Source organism: Thamnophis sirtalis, unplaced genomic scaffold (assembly GCF_051295495.1).
Source record: "Thamnophis sirtalis isolate CommonGarterSnake01/CBP01778 unplaced genomic scaffold, rThaSir2_p1.2 scaffold_13, whole genome shotgun sequence".
Taxonomy (NCBI): domain Eukaryota; kingdom Metazoa; phylum Chordata; class Lepidosauria; order Squamata; family Natricidae; genus Thamnophis; species Thamnophis sirtalis.
In genome coordinates, this window is record NW_028261393.1 from 37,590,050 (window position 1) to 37,615,403 (window position 25,354).

At 36.5% G+C, this 25,354-nt stretch overlaps 1 protein-coding gene across 1 annotated transcript in view; it reads left to right on the plus strand.

Annotated features, from left to right (window-relative positions):
* Positions 1–25,354, plus strand: part of ATRX (ATRX chromatin remodeler) — a 91,731-nt gene that overhangs the window by 22,891 nt on the left and 43,486 nt on the right. The window contains exons 7-13 of the mRNA XM_087728192.1: positions 1,729–1,838; positions 3,811–3,878; positions 4,527–7,249; positions 14,433–14,505; positions 21,051–21,181; positions 21,905–22,084; positions 24,631–24,724. Of these exons, the coding sequence (XP_087584318.1) occupies positions 1,729–1,838; positions 3,811–3,878; positions 4,527–7,249; positions 14,433–14,505; positions 21,051–21,181; positions 21,905–22,084; positions 24,631–24,724 (3,379 nt within the window). The remainder of the gene's footprint in view (positions 1–1,728; positions 1,839–3,810; positions 3,879–4,526; positions 7,250–14,432; positions 14,506–21,050; positions 21,182–21,904; positions 22,085–24,630; positions 24,725–25,354) is intronic.

Here is a 25,354-nt window from a genome sequence, read left to right on the forward strand (position 1 = left end):
CCAAGGCGGCTTGAATCCCGGCATGTGCCTGCCTGGGCGAGAGCCCGTCCCGCCGGCTGAAGCGGGTGGCCAACTACCCCATTGGTCTCTTGCTCTCTGGGCAACTTAGAGCCCCTGTGCAGGCGGCTGGGCTGAAGCGGCACCGCTGATTGCGCTCACTTCAAACATCCGTCGGAGCCGAGGCTGATCCGCCACCCAGAAGAATCCGTCAGCACCTCGGCCTTTCCCTGGCGTGGAGACCGGATGGGGTGGTGTCTGGGTTGCGGCCAGAGCTGGGAGGAGGCTGCTTCACCATCTGGCATTCTTCATGCACCTGCCGCTTCAGGATGCGCTCCTGAGCATGGGCGACACCGGTGGAGGTGGATGGCCTTAGGCGACCCATGTAACCCCCTTTGGGGGTCAAATGGCCCACAGGTTGAGAACCGCTGACTTAAAGAGTCATATCAAAGTGGAAAGGTATTACATATATTTGTGAATATTGATACAAGTTAAAACTAAAAGATATTATGTACATATATGAATCATTATGCAATATATAGAATAGCAATGTATATAATTGGAAAGAAATAAAAATTGAAATATCCACTATGTAAATATGAGTGATACCGATACTGGAATGCTGTAAAGAATGTAAATGTGATGTATCAGGTGTTGGCTAAAAAAAAGCTATGAAGAAAAGAGAAATATTTTATCAGCTGCTTAATGAATGTTAGGGTGCTAATTGCTGTCAACAAGTGTGTGTTGTCTGATGTTTCTTATTCACGCCATATAAAAGATTTTAATGATGTGCAAAATGTTTTTTGGAGAAGCAGTTCCTGTATATCTGATGTACAAATTGAGTATAGTTGCTCACTAATTGTTTGCTCTTCCCACTTAAAGGAAGAACCATCCGCCACAAATCTTTGTTATTGTCTTTTAATGTAGCTCTGTGTGCATGTAGAATCTGCAACGTGAGAAAGTTGTGAATGGACTTGATGAATTAGAAATGTTTTTTGAATTACAAAACTAATTGTGAGACTGATGCACAATTCCCATGCAAATGTAAATCAGGCAAATCAGCAGAACCTATACGTAGACTTGAAAATTAGATAAATAAATATTAATTATTTTGAAAATGTGAAATATACGCTTATTTAGAAGTTGAAACTTATTTTTGTTCAGTTTGGGATCTTTCTTAAAAGCTTGTTAATCCTGTTGTCTTTATAAGTCATATGGCATTTATATATAAAAAATTATAATACTTATCCTTTTATTATTTATATTAATTATAAATTATAATTTAAAAGATATATAGTTGATATCTATTTAGAAATGCTTATTCATATTATGATACTAAATTACAAATGGAAGCTAATAATTTCTATCTTGTAAAACTTTATTTGTTTAATAGTATTTTTTTACATGTCTTATAATGACCCCCCCATTCAGTATCAAATTATGCCATTGACATGAAGAATCTCTTTTCAAATTATACTGGATAAAATGTGCTAATAGCAGTAGACTTATATACCGCTTCATAGGGCTTTCAGCCCTCTCTAAGCGGTTTACAGAGAGTCAGCATATTGCCCCCAACAATCTGGGTCCTCAAAATAAATTTTACAGAAAAAATAATATTTTACAGAAAAAATGAAGAGCTTCTAACACATTCTCTCCCTCTCTCTCTTTCCCTCCTTCTCTCCCTCCTTCTCCTTCCCTCCCCCCCTCTTCTGGGGTCTGTCTCTCTGGTAGAGGAAGGACTTCATGGAATTGTTAGCTGTACAGCTTGTGGTCAGCAGGTGAATCATTTTCAAAAAGATTCTATCTACAGACATCCAACATTGAAAGTTCTTATATGTAAGGTATATATATTTATATATTATCTTTCTATCTCTCTCTATGGACTGACATTCTCATGAATGTACCAATGGACTGGAGATAAATTTATTGAAAATCCACTTTGAGGGTGTATGCACTCATGCCCTGATGTTTGTCTTCTGCGATCTAAAAAATATCATCTCTTTAAACTTGTCTCATAAAAATATGGATTTTGAAATAAGACAAAAATACTTTTGAAACAAGAAAATATCAATAGTTAATGCAGTATCTAGGCAGTTACTGAAGTTCTTTCTATCTCTGGTCAAAAGAGACCTGATGCATCCAGAAAGGGAGAGCGCATTTTCCATTGTTTTGAAAATGTTTTAGACATGTTTCTCCTACAGAAATCAGGAACATTACTTTTATTGGGGGGGTGGGGAGGCTCAGGGCATTATGATTCCTGATAAATTGATGGTATATAAAAAGGAAATCTTTACTTCCAAATAAGTCTTTTCAGAACCTTCTTAGGTAATAGCTTCCTAGTTTCCCTGCAGTATCCCTACTTTTTAAAAAGTTAATTGGGCAAGTCTGAACATTGTAATTCAAGATTTAATACTGTAGTTCAAGAACTAGTGACTTGTAAAATGTTTATTGGATACTATCCTCATACAAACATACACAGGCAACACAAGCATACATATATACTCTTACATTTTTTGTAATACACACAAACATACACACAGAGATTCCGTACTCTATATATTAAATATTCAGGGTGTACCAAAAGTCAAGACCTATAGGCCAATCACAATATGCTTCATTAATTTTAATTTTTTTCAGAGAATGTTACTATATAGGTAATACTTGTTTATCAACCATAATTAGGATCAGTAAGTTTGTCGCTAAGTGACATAGTCACTAAGTGGAAAATCACATGGCTGTGATTGTGCTTAAAGTTTTACTTCAGCTTTCATTTGGTTTACAATGTCAGAAGGATATAATGCCAAAGAGCTAATGAGCCCCAACAGTGGTCAATGTTTCTGGAGCTCAGTTTACAACAAAGCCAGATTAAAGGACAAACTTTAGCGTTTTTTCCTCATTCCCCTACCTTTGGGATGCATGGCACTGGGATAAATAGCAAGAAGGGAATTAATGTTTGTATTTACAATCATTGAAGAGGAAGAGATTACAAGATATTAAGTAGGAACAAACATTGAAAGCAATGCACTGTTGCTGGCTATTTGTACAGTGTGCTTGGGGCTCCAACCTCAAGCTGTTTAGGGAAAGAAAGTCTTATCAGTTACAGGCAGCAGCTGCCAGCTGGCTAATGATGGTCACAGAGCTGAGCTTCATAACTTGTATTGTACTTTTTGGGGAAATGCTCCACTGCAGAGAAAAGCAGCTCACTGAGAGATTGCAAGGGGGTGGGAGAGAAAAAAAGGATCAGGCATAGGACAATTTGATACTGTACTAACTGACTGTAATGGCAAATATGTGACTGAGAGGCACAGAGATACTATGAAAGTCATAAATGTGGGCATTGGTCACAAAGCTGCTGCCCGAAGCAATCATTAAGCAAGGTCTTCTGTATTATGAATGTTCAAAGAGCATGCATCAAATGAGTAAAGAAACATTTAGAAGAAAATGATAATTCAAACATTTAATGTAATTTTAAATAATAAATTGTCTATGGAATATAACTTTCATACATACTATTTATAGTATGGCAGGATAGGGATGTAAACTATCTAGAGGCCAATTTGAAAGAAGCAGTGTATACATTTCATAAATAAAGCTTGACTCAGTTTCAGCTAAGTTCTGCTTAGCGTTAGTGGAGAAATAATATTGTAAATTATTTTGGAGCAAAAGTTGTGTTTTATATTTGATTGCAACGATGAAATAAACAAAAAAGGACCTCTCAGTGTCCTAAAAAAATGCATTAGCAAGAATGCTGCTAAGCAATATAACCCAGCAATTTCATTAAGCTTCCTGAAAAAAAATGCTTTTTCTTGATAGACTTGCTTCAAATATTACATGAGTGATGACATCAGCCGTGATGCAGATGGAATGGATGAACAGTGTAGGTAAGTGTATAAAATTACCATCATTTAATTAAACCTGATAAACTGTTACCTTGCATTGTTTAAAATGTTCATGAAGTTGCTTCATTTTCTTTTGGAGAATAATGCAACTAATTACTTAACCACCCCCACCCCTATAGGATTTTGACAATATTAAAGGTTTTTTAATAATGCCTATATGGATTCGATGTATTAGAGTTAGTAAAAAACATGTTCCTACAGAAGTTGTTAATTGATCTTTAAATAGGAGAAATAGTTCATCTCATTCACCTTGCCTTCTATCTCTATAATTTGTATGATTTAACTTGCATTTAGTCCAAACAAAATACAGAAGTAACTGGAGAACAATTGAGGGGAAGTTAATAAGTTTTGGGATGCCAAGGTTTTTATAATGTGAGACAAAAGTGCATCAGTCCCATTGAACTCATGGTTTGAGAACAACTCTGAATTTCCAGTCTCATAAATTGCTGGCTACCCCTAGGGTATCTGGATTAATGCTAATTTGGCTTGTTCTCCTGTGATAGAAAATGGAGATAGTCCATTTAAAAATAAAATAGCTCCTTGTATCCCAGTCCTGTTGTATATTAATGAAAAACTTCTGCCATTTGTTTATGAGAACATATTTTAAAAATGTTAAAACTTTAATTTCAGATGGTGTGCTGAAGGTGGAAACTTAATTTGCTGTGACTTTTGCCATAACGCATTCTGCAAAAAATGTATATTGCGCAATTTAGGCCGAAAGGAGCTGTCAACTATAATGGATGAAAATAATCAATGGCATTGCTATATTTGTCAACCAGAACCTTTGCTGGACTTGGTCACTGCTTGTGATAGTGTATTTGAAAATTTGGAACAATTATTACAGCAAAATAAGAAGAGAATCCGAGTCGACAGTGATAAAAATAAAATGTATGATAATTCCCTTAAATATTCTTCAAAGAAAAATAGTTCGAATTGTAATGGAGAAGAAAAGAAATTTGATCATCCATATTCTGGGGCTCTAACTTATTCTTATAAAGCATTAATGGTGCCAAAAGTACTGCTGAAAAAAACAAAAAAGCTTGCTGAAACCACAACTAACATGAATGCTAGTTTTATAAAGTTTCTCAAGGAGGCAAGTGAAAATTCTGAAATAAACAGAACAGTACATATACGTCAGCTGAAAGCTTTTAAGTCTGTGTTAAATGACATTAAAAAGACTCATGCAGCTTTGGAGGAAGGTCTGAATCTAGAGATTCAAACTCTGGGTGTTAAATTCAAACCGAAACATAACAAAGAGAAAGAAACAGAAATTAAAACAACTAACAACAGTGAAATGAAAACAACAGAAGGAAAAGAATTCAAAGAAACTAAAATTATATCGGAAGTCAGTGAGCCTTCCGGTGATCAAAGTGTGCCAGTAACAGAACAGACGGGCAACAAAAAATTAAACTGTAAAGATAAAAAGTCTGGCAAAAGTGAAGAGCTTGAATATAAACCTAATAACCTTGAAGCAACAGATATGGAAATTGTTTCTGTTCCCTCATCTGTTCCTGAGGATATTTTTGAATCCTGTATGGATGTGCAGAAAGCAGGTGGACAGAGTATTGCAAACCGAACAGAACATGGTTCAGGAAATACTAATAAATCTAAAGATAGTAAAGGTGGGACTAAGTTGGTACATTCTCCCAAAGTTAAGAAGGAGTTGGTTGTAAAATTGACACCCGTTTCCATCTCTTCTTCTCCTGTGAAACCTGAGGATCTAGATGAAAAACTGGAAAAGGGAGAGGACCAAGAAGATGGAAAAGAAAATTGTAGTTCTGAATGCATGCCAGAAAAAGATCTCCTTTCACAGGTAGAAGATCTCAGAAGGTCTCCACGAGTTAAAACTACACCTTTAAGGCGTCCAACAGACATAAATACCTTAACTTCGAATTCTGAGGAAGATAGTAATGAACCATATGATGAAAAGTATAGCAGAAAAACCACACAGTCCAAAAGGAAAAAAGACAAGGAGACTTCTCCGAGTGGCCCCGTTTGCAGTCCTCAGTCAAACAAAGAGCTTGCTATAGACCACAGTTCTGATTCTGATGAAATGCCTGCTGTTCTCCAAGAGGCAGCCATGATGAGTCAGAATTCTTCAGATGCTGATAGCAGCAATGAAGTATCCAAAGATGTGCTAAATACATTAAAGAAGAGGGTGAAGGAGGAGAATGGAAAACGAAAAAGGAAAAGTTCTAGTTCTGGTTCAGATTTTGATGCTAAAAAAGGTAATTCAAATAAAGATTTAGGTGCTGCTAAAAAGAAACGTCAGAACTGCTCAGATTCTTCTAATAATGATTCTGAATTAGAAAGAGAAAATATCATAAAAACAGAGCAAACAAAGAAACCTGCAAAAGAAACGCCAAAGAAAGACAGTTACATTTCTGCGGAAGAGGAATTACCTAAACAAGAAATGGGAGAATCAAACCAGAAACAGCAAAATGAATTGACCAGTGAAGTTAGTGGATTTTTAATTTCAGACAAGGAGAAGGCAGGCAGCTCTTTGGAAGACACACCTGGTAAAGAGACCTCTGTGAAAGAAAAGCAGGGGCAAAATGTCAAAGAAAGCGCGTTGAAAGGAAGACAGAATGTTTCCACTAGAAAAGACAATAGCATCACTTCAGGCAAGCAAAGCAAGCCACAGGGGAAGCTACGGAGTTTATCTTCCGATGATGCAGGACGGTCCCCAAAGCAAGAACAAAGTGGCGAGTCCTCAGATGAGATCAAGAAAGCCAAAAAAGAAAAAAGCACAAATGGGAGAAAGACCTCTGAAAGGAGGCAAAGTGATTCCTGTTCTGAAATTGAAAAGCCTTCTCCGGAAAAAGAAAGCTGCAGTGCTTCTGGAAGTAGCAGTAAAAACCAAAAAACACCTGAAGGAAAAACAGGAAGGAACTTAAGAGGGAGAACTTCTAAGAAACGCCAAGATAATGTTTCAGACGCTGAGAAGTCTCCCCCAAATGAAGTGGCCGGTGATCCTTTGGAAGACAATTTAAATAGAAAGGGAGAGAAAGCTAAAGAAAAGAAGAAAAACCCTAAAAGGAGGGATTCAAAAAAACCGAGAGGGGAGTCTCTGTCTTCTTCCGATGAAGACTTCTATGAGGAGAAAAAGAACAAAAAGAGAGGGACAGCCAAGAAGGGAAGTGGCAAAGGTCCCTGTAAAGAGAAAGGGAAACGCGAATTTAAAAAAACCAAGGACACATCGGTCAGTGCTGCTGCCACTTCATCCTCATCAAATGAAGCTGAAAATGAAAATTTGAATTCAGCAGGTGATGAAAGCAGCGATGAGCAGAAAATAAAGCCAGTAACAGAGAGTTTGGTGGTGAACAGAAAACTGGGAATTTTTCAGTCTTCAGGTGTGCAAATGATTACATCTAAACCTTTGTTTATTATTTCTTTAGAGAAATATCTATCTAGCTATACGTTTTTGAAATTTTACCAATTTTTTTGAAGATTTTCATTTTTAGGTGCTTTGCATTTAAGTTTCAGGATGATATTTGGATTAGTGCTAAATTGCCAGTCTTGTTGATATGACTGTTAAAAAGAAGAAATTAAATACAATGGTTAAGCAGGTGCTTTTTGAAAGCCCTTTTTCCTTAGGAGAACTGTGCAAAATAAAATTGGATTTCAATCTAAAGTTTCCAGCATTTTCAGTCAGCTACTAAAATTGCTGACTAGACATTCTGAAAGCTGAAATTTAGGTACATGGGGTAGGTACATTTAGGTGCATGGAGGAATACAAGGGTAAGAAAATTCACTTGGAACGATGCTGTTTCACAACTGTTTTGTCTTTTTTCTTTCTGTTTTCTGCTAAACTTTGCCTTAATGTATATCTACCATCCTGAAAAAGGAGAAAGAAAAATGAAAAATACTCATAGCTCGTTGGCTTAAGCAAAGTCTAATAATTGTGTTGCTTAGAGAATAGACTGTTTATAATTCATGGAAATGAAATAACTGAGAAATGTTCAACATATTTGTGTGTGTGTGTAAGCTTTTTGTTTCAGTTTATTGGTAGAGGCATTGATTCAGATTTTTTAATGCCTTTGTTCCCAAAATTGGTCAAGACTACAATGAAAATATAAAACTATTATTCAGTAGTTGCAATACAGAACAGTTAAAACAACCAGATACAAAGTTTTAGCTATATCCCAATTTAAGATTACCTGTCATAAAACGTTGGCTAGATTTTCTAAAAGAGAAGCACATAATAGCATGCGCATGGAGACAAGTAGTTTTAAGGCAAAATTTCAGAACCAGTTGACAATGAAATGCCACAGCATACGGATACCTATTAGGGCGTGTCAAGTTTTTAAACTTTCAATTTTTAAACTTTAGGGGTGCTCAAACATTATGACATGCTTGGGGATTGTAAAGATATTCTCTTTAAAATAATTTAGATATGCTTAGTAAGTAACTATAAATATAACTTCTTAACCTTTTTGTTTCATTTCTAGGGCGTGTCAAATTTTTCAACTTTCAATTTCCAAACATTTAGGGATGCTCAAAAGTTGTGACACGCCTTTGGAAATCGTAAAGATAGCTTGGTTACTTTAATATAATTTAGATGTGCTTGGTAAGTAACTGCAAAAATATAACTTTTAAACATTTTGTTTCATTTCACAAGTTCAGCTGTCTTTCTCTTTTTGTTAAACGTTATTTTGTCTTGAGAGCGTTAATACTGCTGGCCTCGTTTCCAGTGAGTGTGATATCTGATCTGTAATGACTTTTTAAAAAAAAACAACAAAACTGGGAACATTCACTCACATGAGCAACCTAATTGGGACTGGCAGAGACTTGCTGCTGTCTGATAATGTCAGACATTCTCAGAAATGGCCTACAGTTAAGATAACAAAGTAGCAATGATATTAGAAACTACCCAGCAGCCAGTCTTGCAAGAGACATATATCCAAAAGTGCTTGAAAAGTGGAAACGAGCAAACAGTTCTTTTGTGACCATTGTTGTAAATTCACAAGTGGCAATCTTGAACAGGATCCAAGAGAGCTGGGATCAAACCAAAAACATATCTCTTGGAAGCAGAAAGATAGATGCCAAAGAGACTTTCACTGTGAAACTTGACAAACTGTTTGACATCCTCAAATAGGATGCAAATATCAAATTGTTCTGTGTGACAAATTTGGTTGCTCTGCTGGCTGCAAAACAGATGCTCAGATTAACTGTACCTGCCCTAAGGAGATGAAGACACCATTGAAAGAACTTGCTTTTGTTAAAGGTCAGAGAGACAAGTTTGGTTCTTTTGGATTGCACCAGATTGGTTTGTCAGATGTACCCGAGCAGAAACGACGAGGCAAATGTGGCAAGACAATGAGAGACAAAGGCTCGCTGAATATAAGCAGAGAATTATACTATTTTGTTGACAGACTATTTGAATATTTGCAAATAGATAAGAAGTTGTGAAAAATTACTGGTGCTTGCAGAAAATCACTATAGCCTACCTCCTTTTAAAGTAATAGGCTTATTTTTACAATGTAAAGTAAACTGCCTGATTCAAATTCCTACTCAAGTATTTCAAAATGCACTATTCATTTCAACATAGTATGAAAAAATCTTTATATTAATTTGCTCAAGGTTTATTTGTTGTTTCTTCTTGTGCCTTATCTGTCATTGGACATTGGCAATATTGTTGGCGATCCTATTTTTATCAACAGCCATACAAAAGAGTGCTGCTGAGTTTTGTCCAAACCTGTCCCTTAGGTTTTGAAGCCATGATGTTCTTCTTCTGCCTGGACCTTGTTTGTCTTCAATCTTTCCCTAGAGGATTAAGCGTATTTTTCTGGGTGTCGTATCATATGTCCAAAATATTCTAACGTTCGCTTTTTAATGGTTTTGATTAGTTCCCTTTGCTTTCCCAGGCGGTTTATCACCACCTCATTTCTGATTTTGTCAACCCAACTTATACATAATAGCCGTCTGTAAATCCACAAAGAACATTAATATATTTAGAGAAACAGTTTGATCAGGCTAGATCAAAGCTCGAAACCAGGAAACATGGTGTTCCACTCCTGCCTTAGGCACAAAGCCAGCTGGTTGACCTTGGGCCAGTCATTTTCTCTCAGTCCTAGGAAGGAGGCAATGGCAAACCACTTCTGAAAAATCTTGCCAAGAAAACTGCAGGGGCTTGTCCAGCCAGTCTCCCAGAATCAGACATGGTTAAATGGAAGGGAAAAGAAACCGCAAATGTTAAATTGGATTGCATTTACTTGCAGTTGCATATGTATCACGTTGGAAATAGTTACAGAATGGTCACATAACATTCATTCTCCAGATAGCATAGAATATTTTTTATTGGTCAATTGTGATTGGACAAACAGAATCCATCTCCTGTGCATAAGCTCAATCAAAATTTGTATAGCCAAAGAAGTAGCACTTTTACAATGACATGCTCATTTTAATTACAACATTCTTAATTATATTTAATGTACTGGAGCTAAGAAACAGCTATGCTGAACTTCTCAAATAACAGAAACTGCTATAAGATGGGCCCAATGAAGAACAGGGGCCCCTAAAACCCTTAAGAGAAAGCTCTATTTGTCCCTCTTATGTGGAATCAGGGCTAGGAAGCATAGGTATGTCTGCTGAGAAATAGAACACCTGAGCAACGGATTAGCCCCCTTGGACACAAAAATATAACCACTGAGCTTTGGGCAGGGTTTGGAGAAGACTTTTAAAGTCCTCGGTTTAAGAGACCAGCTGTTTGTTACTTGGCCTTGTTGCTTTTTCTTTGACAGACTTTGTATATTTGAATCATTTGGATGTTATTCGGCTTCTTATGTCGCAGATTTCCTCACAATAGTTGTTACACAAATAGGCTTCTACTAGAACCACTAGAATTTTTAATATGTTATTTCAAAGTTTTCAATTCATTAAATGTTTTCTATACCCATGAAATTGAGAAGTTACCCAGATTTCTGTAACAAAGTGAAGAAACATAATATTGATCCCAATCAATCCCTGTGACCATCTCTAAATATTGTATTGCTTCAGGCCAAATTGCTTATCAACTAGCCACCCAACACTTAAGTGGTGTCTTGGTACTAATCTTCAAATTTCACGTTGCAAGGAATGCCCTGCGTACAAAGAGGAACTATCAGTTCTCCAAGCTAGATCCAAGGGATGGCTTGTAGAATGAGAACTTAACTCTAATAGTTCTTACATTGCTTCTACATTAAATATGCCAAAAATCAGAATAGTACTGATATAGTACTGTTCCAACTAAATGTTTATTAAAAGGCCTAAGTTCATGAGCCGCAGTTCACTTCATCAGATGGAGATGAAATGCGTTGTGCACGAAAGCTAAGGTTTTTTTTAACAAAACTCATTTGTTGGAAAAGGTGCTTCCAGACTCATCCTGATTTTTGCCTACTACAGACTAACCTGGCTTTCTTTCTGAGATGCCTTTGAGTTCATAAGAAAATTGTGGGCCAGTTAGCTATAAAGTTGAGGAATGGCCATTCACCAGGTTTTGAAAACCATGATCATTGATGTACTGTTAAAATGAAGTTGTGGGAGAGGGATTCATCCCAGAGAAAAGTGATTTAGCATTTACAAATGAGAACACTTTGTAATGTAGCATCTGTTTATTGATGTTGTTGGAATAAGTGCAGTATTATACCCATAGTAAATTGCACTCCTAATTTTATGGACATTATTTTTTCTATAATTTATTAGTCAAATTGTACGAAGCTTCTTGAATGAGAAGCAAAATGTCTTCAAAGAAAAACCAGAAAGTCCAGTTGTCTCTTGAAAAAATACCTTTGGCTAAGGTATTAGCTAAGCAAAAAATAATCCATGCAATCATAAACTAACATCAGAAGGAAATTAGCTGAGTTACAAAAAGGTTTAAGTGAGTTTCATTAAGCCTTGCTTTAATTTGTTCTTCAACCTCAGCTGCCGACTTGACTTGCTTCTTGGCGTCTGATATAACCCTCACATTTCTCCTGCGTTTACACTGTGATTGCTGCCTCTGTATCACACATCTTTGTTGATTGGGCATTTCTGTGGCACTTGCATTGGTTCGTCAATGAACTTCTGACGAACTTCTGTAGTCAGTTTGCACATCAAAGGTGGCTCATAGACATCTTCAGACAAGTAAATGGGCTCCAGCAGAATGGATGTTCTCGCATTGATTAAAGGCGTTTTTCTTGCATTTCTGAAAAATCTCTCAGCAGGTCATCGTCTGCATCACTCAATCATCTTTTGCATACCAGCTATCCTCTTGAATATCACCTGAACACAAGACTTTCTGGATTATCATTTCACTGAAAGCACACCATGCTTAGCGCTGGGTGGTTGGCAAAACAGCATCTACTACAAACTTGTTTTGCAGTCTGACTTGCTGCAGCTGGAACAACACATGAAGCAGGGATGTTTTACTTTGATGTTGAACCAGCAGGAGTAGTGCACACCAATGATATATTCCATGATCACTCCTAAGTTTTGAGGAGTTTTTGCATTTAAAACCATGTTTTGAAACCCATATTCAACAAAGCCTATTTGCAGTTGTCAACCAGCATGAATGGTTTACGGGGCCAATTTCCAGAAGAACTAGATCTGTGTGAAGTTCTCCTGTCCTTGTTGCCTGTGTGATTCTATATCCATACACTTGATCAGTAGAAAGATCCTTTACCACACTGTCACTCAGTGAAATGAGAGGCTCACTAATTGAAACTCTAGGGAATGAAGGATCAACGTCAAGTCCTGTTGCAATGTCTAGCAGGTTGCCAATTTTACCTGCACAATTGGTAGACAAGGTCTTCCAATTCAGTTTTGTGAAAGTGTCATGGGGGTAACTCATTCGTGTGGGGTGCACACACCAACCAGATCAACTTCCGGTCAAGCTTGACCTCTATCCAATGCATGGCACCACCTTCCCAGCCAGTATTAACATTTGTAGAATCTCCTCCAGTGGCCTTCAAGCTTTTGTCAATGCCTGCCTTCTCCCTGAAATACCCCAAGTTATCTGCAATTACTTGAGCAGGTTTTCCTGCTTTTGAGCCTTTCTCTGAAGGAAATCTTCCACCTGGCTCACTGCACACAGAATAATGTTCTTTGATGGTTCTGGGGAAATGCTGGTCTGAATTGTTTGCTTTCAGCATAACTTCAGTTGCATTTATATGGCTGTCAAAGTAGATGCATTCTACTTTGCCCTTCTTACAGAGCTCATCCAATTCTTGATCTAGGGACTTCATAATCTTGACTTGTCAACTACAAGTCTTTTGTCTTCTTTGGTGATCAAGCCAGCAACTATGAAGGCGGCTGTGTTAATGGCACCAGTGGCACATACACCAACACCGTATCTAGCGGCATTTGTTATTTCTAGTCTATTCTGTCTTTTCTTTTGAAGTAGAGGACATGTGTGTTTGGTCATTTGTCAGTATCGAAATGTCTGGAATACTTCTCTGCTTATATTTAGCAAGCCTCTGTCTCTCATCATCTTGCCGCTTTTGCCTCATTGTTTCTGTTCGGGTACATCTGGCAAACCAATCTGGTGTGATCCCAAAGAACCAAACTTGTCTCTCTGACCTTTAACGAAAGCAAGTTCCCTCAATGGTATCTTTGTTTCCTTAGGATAGGTACAATTAATGTGAGCATCTGTTTTGCAGCCTGCGGGGCAGCCAAATTTGGCACACAGAACAATTTGACACTTGCATCCTGTTTGAGGATGTCAAGCAATTTGCCAAGTTTCACAGTGAAAGTCTCTGGCATCTAGCTTTCCTCTACCAAGAGATATGTTTTTGGCTTGATCCCAGCTTTCTTGGATCTTGTTCAAGATTGCCACTTGTGAATTTACAATAGGGGTCACAAAATAACTGTTTGCTCGGTTCCACCTTTCAAGCACTTTTGGATATATGTCTCTTGCAAGACTGGCTGCTGGGTAGTTCCTAGTATTATCATTACTTTGTTCTCTTAATAGTAAGCCATATCTGAAAATGTCTGACAGCAGCAAGTCTCTGCCAGTCCCAATTAGGTTGCTCATGTGAGTGAATGTTTCCAGTCTTGTTTTTTTTTTAACACCATTACAGATCAGTTATCCGACTCATAGGAAATGAGGCCAGCAGTATTAACACTCTCAGATAAAATAGGTTTTAACAAAAAGAGAGGCTGAACCTGTGAAATGAAATGAACAAAATGTTTAAAAAGTATGGTATTTCTGTAGTTATTTACCAAGCACATCTAAATTATATTAAAGTAACCAAACTATCTTTACAATTCCCCAAGCCATGTCACAACTTTTGAACACCCCTAATATTTGGAAATTGAAAGTTGAAAAATTTGACAGGCCCTAAAAATTTCCCTTTTGTCTTTCTGATTTTAGAAAAATAGTTGTAGGGTGTATAATTCTTCTTTTTCACACGGTTGAGTCTTGCAGAATTTCTTCTATAGCGCATGGGATTTGGGTGGCTTTACACATTTGGAAAGAAATGGCATTTCCCCAAATAGTGGAGATGGTATCTCATAGCAATGGTAGAAGAAGTTTTTCTCTTTGGGTCAAATAAGTTTCCCCCTTTTTTTTTTCTAAAGGAGATGAAGGAGAGCATCAATCTGCAGCTGTGGCAATGGAAGAAGAGGAAGATGACGACGACGCGGAGAATAGGTATGATTCCACCCGTAAGGACTTTAAAAAGATTATAACACACCCTAGGCGTGGGCTCAAGCGAGAGCAACGGAGCAGCAAGCAGGTTATAAAAACCAGAAGTGCCTGCCTTGTACAGACTCGCTCACAGGCTTCCCGCCAGCTTGAACGAGAGGCCAGAAAACAAACCCCCCAATCCAGAAATGAAAAGAAAATACGATTTAAGTGTTAAGTCACACACCTTGCATAGGGTGTGTTATAAATGCAGCACTGTCCATTTTAAGTTTCCATGTATAATGTGGATTTTGTGTAAATTGTACAACTCTTTAAACAAAAAGCAATTTGATAATTACAGCTCTCCACAGGAATGGGAGATGAGCAGTTATTCAATATTGATAGCATTCTGATGGCACTTGAATTCCTATAAATTAGCTCTTACAAACACTTGATCAAAACTAGCCAGAAGTAGAACATGCTTTTGGAGAAATCCGTTTCCTAGCATCCTGAATTACAAATTCCTATAATTTCAAAACTCAACATTTGGTAACAGTAATATAATGACTTGAATTTGTGCCTGCTTCAGTCATTTGAAATTTTATTAGCTTTGTTTAGACTACAGTCGCATGTTAAATTGAACATGTGCATACATGTATATTTGTTAACATTTAATGTTGAAATATCACTAGTTAAGGATTCCGTTTTGTAGGCCTAATAAACTTCATAATGCATGAATTCTGTAACTGATATAAACCAAGAAAGAATAGAATAAAATGATTTTTTAAATTAATAGAACAGGTTGCAATCTTTAGTGACTTAACAGCAGGAAGCCTCAATGAACACAGGAAAACTTAAGAAGATATGCAGAGGATTGCACTGTTACAGAATTGACAACATGCTTTTGTTAAGGCACCTATGGCTAATGTTGGTTATCAAGCAGTTTCTTTGCAGGAACTGTTTCAGCAAATTCAATAGAATATTTTGGGAGTGATAGATATCCATTTGGCGTTGTGGGGCTTAGAATGATTTGTTACTAAGTAAACTGGTTTTTACCTAGAGAAAACAAAACATAATTTTTTGTACCTGAAACAAATTTTAACACTGAACTTGCTCTCCAGTGTGGACCTGGTGTACAGATAAAATGCTGCTATTCTAGGTTATTACTTGCTTTTCATATACAATGTTTAAAAAATGTTTGAAAATGAACTTTAGTATCTGTTTAGGGATTGCTATAGAACCAGTGGTGAGGAAATTGTTCAAAAATTCTGTTAAGACTTTCAAAGAGTCGAAGTAGAGTTCATTATTTCATTGTTAAGTTTTAAAAATTAATTTCTAATAGAAAAATATATATAAAAATCAAAAACTGGATTTTTCAAAAAATTCACAATGCTTAGTAAATAAATTTTAATTTTACTCATAAAATTCCTGGAATTGCTTTAATGTTGGGAAAAACCAAGAATACTGTATTATCCGGGAATAAAATTGATCTACCTCTCTTACATGGAGCTGGTGTTCATAGACATGTCATCTTAACCAATATATATGTTGGTTAACATGTATTCAAATGCATCATTTTTGCTTCAGACTCCAATTAAGTAGTTGGTTCCATATTAGAAGGGTCCCAAGAGCTGTATGTAGAAAGACCACCGAGCATGGAGACGCTGCTGCTTCTCCCCCCTGTTGTGGTATCTTCAATCTCATTCACTGAAGAGCAGCTCATGCAGCACAAAAATGTTACCATCCCTGCTCCCATTTGCAAGCTGAACTGATTTTGCCTGCGCATGGGATCTGCCGTTGGGAGTTACACTGTGATCTATCACTCCAAAGTTTTAAGTAAATGTGCTTAGGCTTGCAATTTGACTTGCTTGCTTTTGCTTTTTTAATGGATGAAACAGTTCTGCCAGGCCAAAGAAAGATGTTAAGAGATCTGTAGTATTGTTACAACTTAGACAGTTCTATTTAAAACTTTCTTTTTTTTGAAGAAACTATTTTAACATGCCTCTTGTTAAAAATGTTAAAATTAACTTTGCCAATTTGCAATATTTTAGTGAGTCTTAATATAACAGACAGTGCTGTATTTCATTGTGGTGTGTATTTGTTCATGATTGGTTTGTCTGAATTTTTAAATAGTGCTGTTTTAATATGTTTGGAGTTATTTTGTTCATTAAGAGATTCATAGTGTATTCATGCACAATGCCTTTGAAGTATTTGATGGATGCAATAAATTTTTGTAAAACATGTTTCTCGTCCAAGCATTTAATTTAAGAAACACAATTTTTCTACTAAGATATAATAGGAAACAATTTATTTAGCTATTGTCATTTATATTGTCCTCATAATATTCAGCTTACCATTCTTGGAAGTTTCAAATTTTAACACTATTTAGTCATGTTATGTCAACTAAATTGAACTAAAGTATGTAATGTTTTTAATTTACTCTCATACTCAGAGTATGTCAAATATGTAATTGCAGACATACTTGGTATGGTAGTTGGTAAGACATCTTAGAAAACATGTACATGGATTTGGGGCTTTTACCTCTGACCCTCTGCATGATGGACTTCCAATTTGCTTAACACTCACCTCCCCTTGCTATAAATGTTGATTCATGAGGTTGTGGGTACAGGAGATCGTGTCCAGAGCTGATATAAAAAAATTGCCTGTGGTGGGGAAAAGTAGAAACTACACATGTGACTGTGGAAATATATACGCATTTAGTCTTGCAGTTGAAACTGCAGTAGATCAGGATACAGTAGAATTGGAAAGGAGTAAAAGCCATTCTCACATCAGTACTATAAATTGAATAAACATTTGACGAAGTCACTAACAATCTTGTTGAAGAAAAATAAGGCAGTATTAGCTTCTGGCAATGGGGTCTGCAAATAACTGCCATCTTGGCTATTAGAACAATAATTTAAAGATGGCCAAATCCAGAAGACATCAGAGATTTAGTTTCATTGACCATTAAATGTATTAGTTGTGACTAATGTACTTCAGATCTAATTCATATTGTTGCTTTTAAAAGGCCTTTTAATGTAGTTTATATTGTGGTGAGCATATGCTTCACATTCTTTATATCACAGTATGGGAAGGCTGGATGATAAACCTGAGTGATACACTAGATAGGATTTGTCAATCGTAATTGTGTTTACTAAATAAAGATTTAATGAATAGCGGGTTGAACTTTTCCGAAGTTCATTCCCATGGCTGCATCTCCTTTCCTAGTTAATTAGCAATTATTGTTTTATAGCAGTCAAAATGGACTTTATTTGAAACAGCAAATCATTTTACTATCAGTTATGACTTCAACAGATTAACAGAGTTGAAAAGGACCTTGTAGGTCATCTAGTCCAACTCCTCACTTAGAATGTGTGTCTCCTTTTGGAAGTCCAACTATCTGATATTACATGTCTTGAACCCCAAGCATAATTTGAGATGATTTGCTTCTGTGTTCCCTTGGTAAAAGCTAGGTGTGGAAACACTAAATACAACAATTTGATCAGAAATTGAAATTGTCACATTTAGTTAAAAAGTTATAGAAAAAACCTCAGCTTTTGTCAACACTTCTGTTTTTCTTTGGCTTTGCTTTCCATAGAAACCAAGGTCAAAATCTGTTGTAGGATTCCAGAAATGTGGAATCAGGTCTACTCAAAATAAAAATCCGTAAATGAATGTTTATGGACAGTTCTAAATTTTGGGGGTGGGGGTGTGTGAAACAATATTCAGAGGTAACCTACTTAATGTCAAGTAGTCATTTCTAACCATTGTGTTGTTCATGAAATTTAACATGCTGGTTAATATACCTGTACATCTTGTGATCTAATGGAAGAAAATATACGAGTTATTCATGGTAGACTAGCAGGCTCAAACCTGTTAATTTGGACAGCAAAAATACACAATGAGAAAAAGCATATGAGGCTGCTCTCTGAGCTTGGTTGTTTTCTGGCAGATGCTTTGTTACCCAAACTAGGTAACGTCATCAGCACTGATGCTGTTGCCTAGTTGGGTAATGAAATGTTTGCAAGAAAACAACCCAGCTCAGAGAGCAGCACCAAGGTCCCCTCATTTCAACCCTGAGCTACAAATATTCTCCTTTAACAGCACAAGCATATTTTTATAGGGGTTGGTGACTTTTAAATCCCAACGTAGGTCAAAGTTGATGTAAGGAAGCCTTCCACTTGAAGCTCTTCTCCTTGTTGCAATCCTTTTGGTTTCTTGCTAGCAGAGTTTCTCCAGCTATGCCTTGCGGCTGTTCTAGTTTGCTGGCCAGTTTAATTCATTGCTTTGGAGATATCCAAATGTCTTTGATACAGCATTGGAGAAAAGGATGGCTATGGTTAAATAGTTAAACTTCCTTTTGTGTTAAGTTTTTCCTTCCCATTCAATTTCATTGAAGAAAAGTGCTCCCTGAAGATTTATATTAGTTTGGCATTTTCCTAGTTTTTTGTTTTATTAAGGAGAACCAATACTGTACATACCAAATTTGAGCCCTTTGGATCTGTTTTAGTCCAGAAATACCTGTGCATCATACTGAAAAGGTGTGATAAAACTTGAGGAAAGTCCAAGGGGATTTTTCAAAGTAGTATGGTGGCATTCTGTACTAAACCAATTCACAAACATCTAGATGCATATTTGAAACTCTGCAGCACTTAAACATTTCAGGTATTAGTAAAAACTGCTTATAGTTTTATTCCATAGACTTTTCAGAGACACCCGTTTTCCCTGTCTCTGATTATTAGTTTTATATATATCTGGGAAAACATGCAGCTGAGATTCTTAGAAAACTATGGACAAACCGTCTCGGTTTGCTCTAATTTCTTTTCTGTCACTGAGAACTAGTTACTGTGCTGAATGTGGACCAAGAATCTGAAAAACATTATTATTATCTCTTTTATTCATTAAACATCAAACTCAGTCAACTGGACATTAAAAATATATCACAAATACCATTGACTGGTGCTAATGGTTGATACGGGTTACTGCCAGCATCCTAAGTATTAACCAAGTTTTTATTATTATATTGTCCATTATAAGGTGTATGACAATACATGACTCTGCTTAATCTGCCTTCGTTCCAAGCCAGGGCTTTTGAGGTTCATTATCTTGCGCAGTACTAAAAAATAGCACTCAAAAACTGGCTTTTAAACTTTGTCTTTAAAATGATATTTCATTATTATTATTATTATTATTATTATTATTATTATTATTATTATCATCATCATCAGAATACGATGACCTGCTTCTATTTTAAATTGCACCAGTTAGACCCATCAGCACTGTTTTAGGTTCTAGTATGATTGCCTTCAATTCAAGGCCTTTGCAATTGGCCTTTTCTGTATCCTGTGATATCTGCCCACGAGAAGGAGAGGACAAAGTTTGCCTTTATCATTATTGGGTTATTGTTGTCTGTTTGGAACTGCCTAGCTTGCCTTGGTATGAGGAAAGTGAGATTCCTTTGCAGATGTCCCACTGGTACATGTGCTTTCGGTACTATGAGTAAATAAAAAGAGTTTGACAGTCAACAAGAACCCTTAAGCCAGGAAAGCCAGTCTAATGGGCTTCCTTTGGGTAGTGTTGATGGACCACTAATTGTCTGTCCATTATAAGGTGTATGACAATACATGACTGTGCTTAATCTGCCTTCAAGTTCCTAGCCAGGGCTTTTGAGGTTTGTTATCTTGCACAGTACTAAAAAATAGCACTCAAAAACTGGCTTTTAAACTTTTTCTTTAAAATGATATTTCATTATTGAAATATGATTGATACAGGATCCTGATATTCAGCTAAAATTGCTGTACTATAAAGATTGATAGTATATACTGTAGAAAATGGAAGTTAGCATTGAGGTGGTATAAACAGCAGTTGCAGAAACTATAGATAGTCCTTGACATATGACCACAACTGAGCCCAAAATTTGCATTGTAAAGCAAGACAGTTATTAAGTGAATTTTGTCCCTTTTTATGATCTTCCTTGCTACGGTTGTTAAATGGATCATCTAACATTGGTTAAGATGATCGTTAAGTGAATCTACCTTCCACATTTATGTTGTTGGTTAGAAGGCCGCAACAGGTGATCACATGACCTTGGGGCATTGCAACTGTCAGGAATACATGCTAATTGACAAACATCTGAATTTTGATCATGTGACCATGGGCGTGCTACAGTGGTCATAACTGGGGAAAACGGCCATAAGTCACTTTTTTCAGTGCCTTGTAACTTTGAATGGTCACTAAACAATTGGGAGTAAGTCAAGGACTACTTGTACAGCAAACTAATCAGTTGATAAACTTTGAAAAGGTTTAACAACTCCTGCTTCCACAAGCAGATTGATACTCTAGAGCAGTGTTTTTCAACCTTGGTGACTTTTAAGTCCTGTGGACTTCAACTGGGGGATTCTGGGAGTTGAAGTCCACAGGACTTAAAGTCGCCAAGGTTGAGAAACACTGCTCTAGACCAAATTCCATGGCTGATGGCCATCCGTTGCTCAATTTGTTTAATAATGCTTGATCGGCTGATTGGTTGTTATTGGTGAACCAATGGAATACACCTTTTTTGTTTTGCTTCAAAGAATTGCCAAGAAAATGCTTTTAGAAGAAATCAAAGCCAATCTTTCCTCAGAGGAGGATGCTTCTTCTGATGAAGAATCCAATGATGGGAAGAAAAAGAAAGGAGGGCGAGCCAAAAACAAAAACAACAGTGGTAAGACCCTGACAGAAAAACAAATATTTGAACGCATTTTCATATCAAAGTGTATTATAACAGTTCCTCAATAGCGTACTATTTACTATAACCAGCCAAACATTAAATGGTAAATGATGGTGAAATCCACTATTAGGTTAATTCCAAGATGCGGGGTGGGAGTGGGGTTAACATCTTGGCTGGCTTCATAAAAGGCTTGGAGGAATTCATAAAAACCATGGGAGTCAGTGGGGGTCTGCCTCTGAAGCCCCTCTTTCTGCCTGGAAACAAGTGGGCTTCCTTGTGCCGTTGCTTGGCCAGACTACTGGACTAGATAGAACAGCATTCTCACTCAGGTTCTGAATACGCCACTTAAACTTTGCCCCAAGAATTTTTATTTATCTGCAAAATTGAGTCTTTGGATTTCATGTTGCTTTCTCTCCTCAGCACCACTTTTCTAGTTCTTAAGAGCATTCCTCCCCGAATGGATGGAGCCCAAATATTCAACTGGATTGAGAGGTGGTTGGAGAAGGATAACCAAAAAGCTATTTTACCACTTAAATGTAACTTGCTTGGTTAACAATACTAGTAAAAATAATGATTTGTTCAGTGCTTTTTCCAGAGACTGTTATAATGCAGTCAATTCATTATTATATTGATATAAATCTGATACTGATATAAATTAGAAAATATTGTGCATGTAAGTATTTTTTAAATGTTTTTTGTTTTGTTTTCCTGCAACAGGAGAGAATGAACAAGAAGATGAGTTTGACTCGGATTCAGATGCTGAAGAGGCCAAGAAACCTAGATACAGGCACCGTTTGTTAAGACATAAATTAACAATGAGTGATGGAGAGTCCGAGGAAGAGAAAAAGGGAAAATCTAAAGAGGCAAAAGACGTTAAACGCAGAAATAGGAGGAAGGGTATTAAGTCTGTTTATATTGATGTGTGTGCATACTAACAAGAGCTTTGTTGGCTTAATTATTTTATTACACATTTACTGTTAATGATGCATAATGAAATGCCCATTTCTTCACAGCTGCTTTAAATATGGCCCAAGGGGTTGGATATGCCTAGAACATTTTTTTAAATCACTAAATCTTATCCTTGTTTTCCTATTTTATTAAAAAAACACTTTCTGTAAAGTGGATAGTTTACTGGTGGTCCTCACTTAGTGACTATCCATTCAGGGACCATTTGAAGATAAAATGGCACTGATCAAGTGGTACTTACGGTAGACAGCCTCAAAGTTATGGCCATTGCAGCGCTCCTACAGTTATGTGCCGCCATTTGGGTTCTGGGCAGCGTGCCCAGATTTACAAGTGCAGCCCCCTCCCCCCCAACCTCTTCCCTTATGGTTTCCCTGCCCTCCAGCCCCACTGCTTCTCCCAGCTGGTTTTTGCCCTCTTCTTCTGATGAGAGGCTCAGGGAATTCTGATCAGCAAGATCACCATTCCATTTTGGCTGCTCCAACTTCTACACTTAATGGTTTAGACAGAATAGTCACATTTATAACTTGAGGGAGGCTTTTTTCTCAAGTGAATCTGGATCAAACCCATCATGAAGCATAGATAAACATCATCCTCTGTCAGAGATTCTGTCTAAGACATATTTTGTCCTCTGAGGTCCTTTCGGTCTTAGTCCTTTAATAATTCATAAAACCCTCAGTTGGAGTCTATGCTGCTTTCAAGACCTTGCCTTTCTCTTTCTGCATCACTAAAAAATAAACCATAATGCCTTGAGAAGGGGTTATTAGTGGCGATCAACTTTGTTAGAAGGCTATTAAAAATATCAGTCCTTTCAGTCAGCGATTCTCTCTTTTATGTACCTGTGAGCAAAAAATATTCTAGGAACAGAATATTCTGAAGAAATCGAGATGTTCAGTTTCTCCTAAAGATCTTGTCAATTTGGCTATTCTGCAGGTGGGCTAATAGTTTTATGGAAGTTCATCTTTAAAACAGAAAGAATCTTTCAAGCTAGAGTTTGAAAACTGCCAGAGTAAGTAGGTTGTGGTCAGAGAAGGAAAATGTTGCAGAATCTGAGATTCATACCTGATCAAATACACCATAATTCTTTCCCTTTTATCTGTAAGGTTAATTATTTTTTTCAATAGAATAAAAAGTTACATTCTCTCCCCTTCTGTAGCCCTCTTAATGGACCAAGATAGTAGAGAGCACATTATAAGTTGTTTTAAAATGTTTTTAAAGGCATTTGGAAGAAATATGTTACTGCAGATTTTTCTTGCCAATTGGGAATCAGGCTAATTATTTCCATCCATTCATTCTGATTCATTGGGTACCTCTCTACAATATCAAAAAGATTTGTTATTCTTGTCTTTTCAGATTAACAGACAAGCTTTCATGCCCTACAGCTCACAACTGATGCAACTCACAAATGCTAATGCTTTGTTGTAAAATTGGCCAGTCTGCAAAGATAATACCAGGCTTTCTCTGATTGTTGGCTTCCATGTCTCTCCACCTAGATTGTTGTCCTTGAATAAGGCATCCAAGAGCACAGCCCAAGGACGAGTTTCTTTTGTCTTAAGAAAGTAGATCTCTTTTACTCATAGTTAGGTAGTCACTTTTCTCTCCTTCTTTTGTGATCCTCAGTTTTAGAATAGCCTTATCTTAGTTCTTGGGACAGAATTGGAGGGAGGCTCTATTAAGACTTTAATATGGGAAAAGAGATTTAAAATGTTGGGACCTTTCACTTTGGAAAAGTTGGAAGAGAGAATCCATGGTTGGATGGCTAAAATGGAAACAAATCTTCAATCCAATCTTTCATTTTATTTGTATATATTTTTCAGAGTATTAATATTAGCACTTATTAATAATAGTTCCAAAGCAACATTGTGTATCAAAACTGCAAGACATTTCAGAGGCAAGCATTTTGGTGTCAAACTTGAAATGAACTATCCCAGTTTACCAGAAACATCGCACTGCTTTTCTAAAAACTCTTGAAGTATTTAAATGAAAAATATTGAATCCAGAATGCTTCTGGGATTAAAGAAACAGTTGCAACAGTGAGCTGGATTGGAGTAATTTTCAAACTTTAAAATTTTACATTTAAATCATCATGCAGATCGCAATTGTATATTAATTTTTGCCTAGTTTTTCACTTCAATTGTTTGACTTGCATGTTTATTCCACATCACTGTTGGAATATCTGAGAGACCAAGTTAGGGTCAGATCATTATGAAGAAAAAAAAAAAACTAAGAGTCAACAACAAATTGACGGCACATAATTAATTATTGCAAATCAAATTTACAAATAATATACACATTTCAATAGCATTTGTTTTACTAGGCAGATTTTTATGACAGGCTTGCATTTTTACATGACAGCAGGATATAGTTTTCCTTGTTTCTTGTTAACTTGATGTTACTTTGGACTTCTGTTTAACTAATTAAGCTAACTTTTATGAAAATGTACTGTTTCTTGATACTTTTTAAATTGTTTTATCTTAAAGTGAGCAGTGAGGATTCCAGTAGTTCAGAAGCCTATGAATCTGGTATTAGTGAAGAAGTGAGTGAATCTGAAGATGATCAACGTCCTAGAACGAGGTAGCATATTCTTTTGATGGCCGGTCCTAAGTCGTATTTTGTTAGTGTTTAATAATATTGCAGAAAGATCTCTGCAGAAATCTGTAGAGATAAAAACTATAAAGCACTTCCCAACCCAGAAATTTTATTTCAAGTTTTTTTTAAAAAAAATTTGTTTTAGCTATTAAAACCTGAATGCCAAATTCAGATTTATAATGCTGCTTCTTAAAGAGACAGAAACAAAACCCTATTTACTATCTGGAATGCTTTGGAATTATCATATGTGTTTGGTTCTTTTTAAAAAAAAACAAAAACAAGTCCAGTTTCTTAAAATCCAGGCACTTTTGCCTTTTTCTTTTATTAAAAAGAGATTAGCATCCAGTATACTTCTGTAGTTTTTGCCTGGTTTCACACAGTACACAAAGCATGGAACATTTCTGGCTTGGGATGTTATAATAAGGTTTGTAAATCATGCTTTATTCTAGTGATGCAAACCAACTAATAAAGCACTATTCAGTAAATCACTATTAAAGTATAACTTAATGCAGTGTAAAATCCCCTAACTGAACTCCTTCATTCTAAAATATTAATGCAGAAGAAACAAAAATCAACTGGATCATAAATAAAGAGGGAAAACGTCAGCCACATTTT